Source organism: Choloepus didactylus, chromosome 11, assembly GCF_015220235.1.
Source record: "Choloepus didactylus isolate mChoDid1 chromosome 11, mChoDid1.pri, whole genome shotgun sequence".
NCBI lineage: Eukaryota > Metazoa > Chordata > Mammalia > Pilosa > Megalonychidae > Choloepus > Choloepus didactylus.
Window position 1 is genome coordinate 30,796,796 of NC_051317.1, and position 8,364 is coordinate 30,805,159.

Here is an 8,364-nt window from a genome sequence, read left to right on the forward strand (position 1 = left end):
CCACACAAACGCCACACCGCACACATTTTATATGAATGACATCCCATTACACATAATATTTGATATGTTTACTTTGTATATTATCATTAAAAAGTTTACTAGTCAGTACATATTGGTATTATGAATTACAATTATGAATTATTTCAAGCTTAGGGGAAAGTAGATATTACCAACACCCAAGCACCCTCCCTCTATCCCCACTGCCAGCTTCCTCAGTGCTTTGCTGTCTTGAGCTCAGACCATTTTCTTTCTTTTTTAAGAAATAAAGCATCTCAAGTCTAACCAAAGCCCTCAGATAATTGAATTGCTGTGCATCAGAGATGTTGTCTGTATGCAGTTCTGTGGTATTTGTAGAACTTGGTTTTGTTACTTAGGCTGTGATCACCTTATACCCCTTCAGAACATTCTTAGCTTAGCAGGCAGAGTGGTCTGTTGGAACCTAGAGCAGATCACACTGGCCTCAGCATAACCTACTTGAGAGGCTGGTGGCTTGGAGCTATATATCCCAGAAGAGCATGTTCTTAAACCTAATCCATTCTGTGGGTATGAACGCATTGTAAGTAGGACCTTTAGATGAGGTTACTTCAGTTAAGGCGTCAATTAAGACCTCAGTTAAGATGGGTCTTAATCCTATTTCTGGAGTCCTTTTTAAGAGAATGAAATTCAGACACAAAGAGAGAGAGAAAGCTACATGAAGCTGAAGGTCAGCAGAACCCAGAAGAGATGGAGAGACCAGGAGAGGCCTCCATGTGCATAGCCATGTGACAGAGCAGCCCGGGGCCAAGGATCACCAGCAGCCAGCCCCAGAACACCCATCTTCAAGAAGAAAGCACCGCCTTGATGACACCTTGATTTGCACTTCCCCTAGCCTCAAAACTGTGAGCTAGTAAATTCCCATTGTTGAAGCCAACTCATTGCTTGACGTTTGCTTTCAGCTGCCAGGAAAACTAAAACACTCCCCTTTCACCCAGTGGCAAAGTCATTGTCCCCACGGCACCCCCAGGGATGGGCCTCCTGTCTGGTCTTTGGGGTTTACCAGTCACTGCTCTGCAGCCCCTACCCCACTGCAGGCCCAACCCTCCCCTGCAAGCCTTGGCTCAGCTCCCACCTTCTCAGTGAGCTCAGTCCTTGCCCAACCTCTTGTGACCACTACCTGCCCCCACCCGCTAGCATACAAAATACTTCCCTTATTTATTACACTTCAGTTTACTGTTCTAGGTGCAGGGGGTGTGGCCTTCTTGGACACAGATGTCTCCCAGGTGCCTCAGTCAGGGCCTGACATGACGTAATGCAGACTCAATGCATTTTTGTATATTTAATCAGTTGGATTGATGGATAGATGGATGGATGGATGAACTTGCACTTGAAAATGAATATTTTTTTCAATTGTCACTCTAGGGTTTTACTGTATTTGGGTGCATATTACTAAGTTAAAATGAATAACAAATAATAGTTAACTGTTACTCATTACGCCATGTCCTTGCCTAGGTTTTGTCGACTCTATTAAACTAGGGAAGTAGTGTATGAAAGGCTTCCACTCGAACTGCAGGCTGCTCTATGCAGATAGATACATGGGTATCGCTGTAGATATGCAGTTGACTCTCAGCAGTGGTGATATGATATGATAAAACTTGTAATGTTCGATGTGTCTCATCAATTAAAGTTCTGGAAAGGTTATACAGTATTTTTTCCGTAGGTGGACTTACGTTCTCCACATAAGCATTCAGGAGGCTCTGTTAACTCAGTATTTCATTAGGTTTCATTTTGTAGTAAATGCACTTCTGTGGTCTGTGCTCTCTTCTAGGAGGCTTATTTGAATATATAACTGCAGCCAACTACTTTGGAGAAATAATTGAGTGGTGTGGCTTTGCGCTTGCCAGCTGGTCCATTCAAGGCCTGGCTTTTGCCCTGTTCACATTTTGTTTTTTGTTCAGCAGAGCAAAACAGCATCACCAGTAAGTTTTTTCTTAATGCTTTCCATATCTTTAGTGAGTTTGTTTTCTGACTTTATGTGCTTATTTGAATGTATTATGTCCCCCAGAAAAAGCCATATTCTTTGAGGCAATCTTGTGGGGTGGACATATTAGTGCGGATTAAGTTGGAACATTTGGATTAGGTTGTTTGCATGGAAATGTGCCCCACCCAACTGTAGGTGATAACTCTGATGAGATATTTCCATGGAGGTGGACCTTGATCAGTGGAGCCATATAAATGGGCTGACAAACAGAAGGAACTCTGTGCAGCTGTGAGTGACGTCTTGAAGAGGAGTTACAGCCAAGAGGGACACTTTGAAGAAAGCACAGGAGCTGCAGATGAGAGAGATTTTGAAGACAGCCATTGAAAGCAGACTCTTGCTCCGGAGAAGCTGAGAGAGGACAAATATCCCAAGTGCAACTAAGAGTGACATTTTTGAGGAACTGCAGCCTAGAGAGGAATGTCCTGGGAGAAAGCCATTTTGAGACCAAAACTTTGGAGCAGATGCCAGCCACGTGTCTTCCCAGCTAACAGAGGTTTTCGGGATACCACTGGCCATCCTCCAGTGAAGGTACCCAGTTGCTGATGTGTTACCTTGGATACTTTATGGCCTTAAGACTGTAACCTTGTAACCAAATAAACCCCCTGTTATAAAAGCCAATCCGTCTCTGGTGTTTTGCATTCCAGCAGCATTAGAAAACTAGAACAGTTTATTTTAAGAATTTTCAGGTTAGGATTTTGAAATGTTAATAACAATTTGAATGATTGAATCCCAGTTCATGCCATGCTTTACCTAAACAAGTCCAAAACCAAGCAAACACCTGCAGAATAATCCAGCCATCCGGAATCACCAGGTGCATGTTGGCCTGTCTTCTCCGTCACATTCTTAGCCACTTTGAGTTTGTGCTGAACACAGTGGTCAAGCCACGCATCAAGCAGGGAATTCAGGAATCTGAACTGAAACCCATGGATTACAATTGAAAATAAGGACTGAGCAAGAACACAGCCAGAGAACCCTAACATTAGAAGCTGGAGATGAGTCATAGCTGCAGACCATGATCATTGTCTGTTGGTGGCTCAGCTGCAGCCCTGAACCTGGGGTTCCTGTGTAGACGCCGAGGCTCTCTGAACCCCCTGAAATTGCATCATTTTCCAAAAGGGCCTGTGATCCCTCCAGGCTTTCAACTCGTAAAAATCACCAAAGGATTTTTAAGCTGAGATGACCTTAAGAGATCAGGCTTCAAGGGGCAAGTCACAGACAGTTAGGAGCCTTGTCTCCTGCAGACAGCTGAGAACTCTTGGCAACAGCTTGGGATCTTCCAGCCTTTGTCAAAACCAGGATGTTCCTGTGATGCCGACAGCAGCTGGTAATGGAAGTTGGGCTTGGCAGGAGGGTTAGCGTGGTGTTCATGGTTATCACTCAAGCCCTCCAAACTAGAGAGGGTTCCCACTGTACTGGTATCATCCACTCACAGAATTTTCATCTGAATCTCCAGTGCTGCTGAAACCACAAACAGTACAGAAATGTATAAAATCGTTCTACACAGTGACCCAATGTTTCTGATCTGCAGCTTAATTATCGATATAATCATTTATGAACCAAAATAGTTCATGTCTAGTTGTCATGGAAACAGCCTTGGTTAAAATAACATGTTATCACTTAGACTAAATATATGTAAACAAAGTCCTAGAAAATGAATAAAACAAAGCTAGGTTTCATGCAACCACTATGTTAATGAAAACCCGAAGTATTCTTTGTAGGACTGGTGAGTTAAAAGTGCGCCTTTTCATTGATTTGCTGCTTAAATTTATGTCAATGTGAAACTAACTTTAATTGCTGGAGAATCAATCAATTCTGCTTAGTGGAAGTATGTCTGGAAATGTTGAATTTACAAGTTGAGGAAAAATAAAAACATCACATTTTTTTCTGATAATACAGTGAACACAAATAATTAAATCATCAGATAAATTGATTCCAAAAGAAAACAATCCATAGAGTTACTCCTTGTGCGATATTTGATTTATATAATGCTCTGAAAACAGTATTTGATTATACTGAAAATTCTTTCTGTAACAACTAACAACAAAGTCTTTCAGTTCATAAATGATTATTATATTGATAATTAAGCTCCAGACCAGAAACGTTGGGTCACTGTGTTGGGTTGCTAACAGATACTCTGTTTTAAGGGCAAAATGTGAAGGAACGCTACTGCAGGCTATATTGACATTATTTTATTGTCCACCAGCCATCGGCAGCTACGCCTCCTTAGTGGGGCAAGGCCCTGGCTGCACAGCTTTCCACAGTTCTCTGCCAAACCACAGTCTGATACAGGTATGTGCTTGTTGACGCTGAAACGCCGGGCTTCTGGGCAGCATTTGAGGAGTGACTCAGTAGACATATAAGAGTTCTCATGGTGCTTACCTGTTTGTTAAGATTAACATCACTTAGAAAATGCTCAGTGTGTCTTTAAGGCACCGTGATTGGTGGCATCACAATGTAAATAGAACAATTTGAGAATATGTTTATGAAATGCTTCCTGGCCCGCCCAGTCCTCCGTTACCTGGCTGAACACGCAAAGCAGGATCTGTGAATGCTCGAGAAGTCTTTTCCCCACAAGAGAAAGACTGCCATGGAGAAATTTAGGAACACAGAGCTGCTTGTGAGTCCTGAAAACAATAACCTCCTGGAAGAGTAATTTGAGTTATCTCAGACTTAGCATCGTAATCTAAATATACTGAGATGAACATCATTCGGTTAGTGGTTATTTAGCTTCCACAGAGACACGAAGAAGGGAGTACTTTAGTACTGGCTTGACAGTCATAAAATCAAGGCCAAAAATAATGGTGTCCAGTCCTGCCCAGGGTCATATAAGTGACATTTTAAATTCAATGAGTGAGAAAAATAATATAAATCGGGCCAGTGGCCTTTCAAAATTATCAGTGCACTTATGTGTCAATCCTAAAATAGATTTTCTTGACAATTGTTGTGATTCCAGTGAGTAAATGGATGAAAAAAAAATGTATTCATTTACAAATCAACAAAAGTATATTTTATTCCTGTATAATGGTTTCTGTGAAACAAATTGAATCAATTTGACCACGTACCTCTGTTCGGTGAGAAAATCCTGATCTGCTGAGTGTGCCTTCTCCCAGCCCTGCTCTCAGCTCTTCCTGGACGTGTCCCCTCTCACGATGCCCTCCTTCGTGTCCTCTGCAGGCCCGGGCAGAGCTGTCGGGGTGTTGCTGATTTTGAGCTCTCCTGTCCTCCACCCTCACTCTCTGCGTTAGTTTCTAGAGGGAGACGCTCGCCCCCTCTGCAGTGTCTGGCTCTGTGGCGTGGGTGGGAGCTCTCGAGAGCTTGGTTCTGGGTCCCTGGTGGGCCTGTGACAACGTCCGTAAAATAAATGCATTTAGTGTGCACCTAGTGGGGGGTGGGGTGGGGGTAGGGGGGCAGGCCCTGCCCGCAGCCCTTTCACGTCCTTCCCACCGTGGAGCCGTGTTCCCGGGCAGGTGATGGGATCTGTCCTGGAGCCTCCCGCTCCCAGCCCCGAGGGGCGTGTTGCCTGATCCAGAAGCCCCCCGGGGCCACTCCTCTGGGATCGTCCTGACCAGAGGCCTTTCCCAATGCACAGGGCAGCGTGCGGAAGCCAGTGTGCCAGGCCAAGATGTCGTCATTCCGTGTTTGGGGAGAAAATTGTGTCAAATCTACCTAAAATAAATGGGGAGGGGGGGCTTTTGCTGGCTCACTTTCAGTTTGCTGTGTTTGTGCCTTTCTAACACAGTGACAAATAGCTAATTGCTTTCCATCGGGATCTTCCGTCTGTTTCACTGTGTGTGTGTGTGTGTGTGTGTGTGTGTGTGTGTGTGTGCTATGGAAACTCCTTTTTTTCCTATTTCTCCATCTTGTCAAATTATTTTTAATTTTTACCACCCACTTAGTTGCCGCCCTTTCCAGCTGGTTGTTACCCCCAAACGGAGGAGCTGCTTTCATTGACAGACTTTGCATCGACGCTGAAACTGCCCGTTTGGGCCACGGGTGGGGCTGTGGCATGAGCGGCCGCGGTCACTCCGGGTGCGGATTCGGATTAGGAGCTGTTTGCCATCTGCCGGGCGCGTGACTGGGTGCCCCATTCCCGGAGCCCTGGGCTGCGTCCCGGGGTTCAGGCTGGGGCCTGAGAACCTGTCAGTCACGGAAGATGCTCAGTCCCTGCTGGGTCCCCCCACCCCTGCCCACCTCCCTGGGTCTGGGACAGCGTCTTCCCTCCCCCACGGGGAGCAGTGTTTTTCTCAGGCGTCTGTAATTTTCCTGGCCAACATAAAGAAGAATTATATGGCTTACTTCTGGATCACCCTTCATAACGAGATGCATTTAATCAGTCGTGATATGGACAAAATTAAACTGTGTCTGATATACCAAGGTTTTGATTTCTATTTTTGAAAAACCCAGTAGTCTTTTATAACAAAACATATTGTCAGGATTCAAGTTACACAGAATGTGAAACAGATAAATTGAGTTAAAGAAAACTGGAGGTTCCAAGAGGCTCTCACAAATTGGGATTTTTTGTTAGCATGTGTTAGATGTTTGAGAAAACTGTTTCCTTTTTTAATGCTTTGTGGTTTTTTTTTTTTTTTGTTTTTTTTTTTTTTTGCCTTCTTTTAGGTGGTACCTCGATAAGTTTGAAGATTATCCAAAGTTCAGAAAAATTTTAATTCCATTTTTGGTTTGAGTACATTGTCAATGAAATTATCAACGTGAAGATTTTCAATGATTTTTCTCTAAGAAATATTATAAATGAATTGTATCTCTATAGTTTTCCTGGCACTTGATCTTTTTCAAGAAGTGCTCTATGACTTTTTTCCAAGGAAATTTGTAAGCTGCCTAGTAACAAATGAATCAGACTGAAATACACGTTGCAGTGTTATGGTCTGTATTAGTTAGGGTTCTCTAGGGAAACAGAATCAATAAGAGGTATCTGTAAATATAAGATTTTGTAGAAGTGTCTCATGCAACTGTGGGGATGCACAAGTCCAAATTCTGTAAGGCAGGAAGCGAACTGGCAACTCCTATGAAGGTATTTGAGGAACTCCTCAGCAAACGCTTCACTGGTCAGCTGAAGAAGAAGTGACGGTCCTCCATCTGTCTAGCTTAAAAGTCTTCAACTGACTGGATTAAATCCAGCTGATTGCATTCTCTCATTGTGGAAGACACGCCCATCGACGTCACCAGTCACAGCTGCAGCCAATTGACTGATGAGTTAATAAACCAGCCTTCTGGTTTATCAATGCTTAGTCCAGTGCTTGCTTGACCAGACACCTGGACACCATCACCTGGCCAAGATGACACATGAACCTAACCATCATAGGGTGCATTCGAAGTCAGGAATCTGGAGCTTTGGGTGATCCCTGCCGCTGTTTTCTCCAAGTTGGAATTTACCTCTTCATTCCACTGTGAATGGCTAGGTGTTCACTAGACAGAACTGACAGTCATCTCTGCTGGCCTCAAGGGGCCAACACCTTTATCACCTGGCCAGCCTGTTCGTCCGCCCCCCAGCCCTCCACTTCTTGCTCAGGACAGAGTCTGGGCTGATGCGTGGGTGAGTCATTTCCTAGAGGTGACAGGAGTGATAGATGGGCCCCCAGAGGGCCCCTGGTACCCCCTGCACTGGGTCCACTAGCTCGCCAGACGATTCCACTGGGGAAGATACTTCGTAAGGGGCAAGGCTGCTGTGTCCCTGTGAAAGCAAGGGCCCATCTTTGACACTGTGGGGAGGGGGCTCCAAGGGGCAGCAGGAGAACACCCGGGACCTGGGGCCACTCGCCCGACGCCAGCCTTCCCAATCAGCCATCAGCCTTCCCTGGTGGTTTCCCTTCTCCTTTTATTCTGTGTGGAACTGGAGCTTACTAAGGCACACCTCGATATCTAAATGTCTCATGTCTAAAGAGCAATTTCTGAAGTACTCCTCAATGTTGCAAAAAGATAGCTTGACCAGAATTTCTTACTTAGGATGTACTCAGAAGATCCATAGAGATAAACGGCAGTAATAAAGTTTAATGCTTGTTACCAGATGGGGAAGGGGACTAGCCACTGATAGGCCTCTGATGCACAATATACCTCCTGGGCTTCTACCGATCCAAAGCCGGGGCTGAAGCGGAAAGAAGTGGAAGTGAAGAGACTTCGTATTTACCTGATGACCTGCACCTGGTGGGCTGGAGGGACCCAGCCGCACCTGGGTGGGAGGGGCCCCACGGGGTCCTGGGCCTCCCCTTGACTCTGCAAGCTGGAATCCTGCCTTTGTGGGTTTAAAATCCCTTCTGGTTTTAGAATTAGTGCAGAAAACTCTGCATAAAACTGGAAAGGACAGTGGTGCAAAGATAGGCATTTCATCAATA

At 44.8% G+C, this 8,364-nt stretch overlaps 1 protein-coding gene across 1 annotated transcript in view; it reads left to right on the forward strand.

Annotated features, from left to right (window-relative positions):
* Positions 1-7,189, forward strand: part of SRD5A1 (steroid 5 alpha-reductase 1) — a 50,884-nt gene extending 43,695 nt beyond the window's left edge. The window contains exons 4-5 of the mRNA XM_037799480.1: positions 1,805-1,955; positions 6,635-7,189. Coding sequence (XP_037655408.1) covers positions 1,805-1,955; positions 6,635-6,701 — 218 coding nt within the window. The 3' untranslated portion in view covers positions 6,702-7,189. The remainder of the gene's footprint in view (positions 1-1,804; positions 1,956-6,634) is intronic.
* Positions 7,190-8,364: the final 1,175 nt, after the last annotated feature.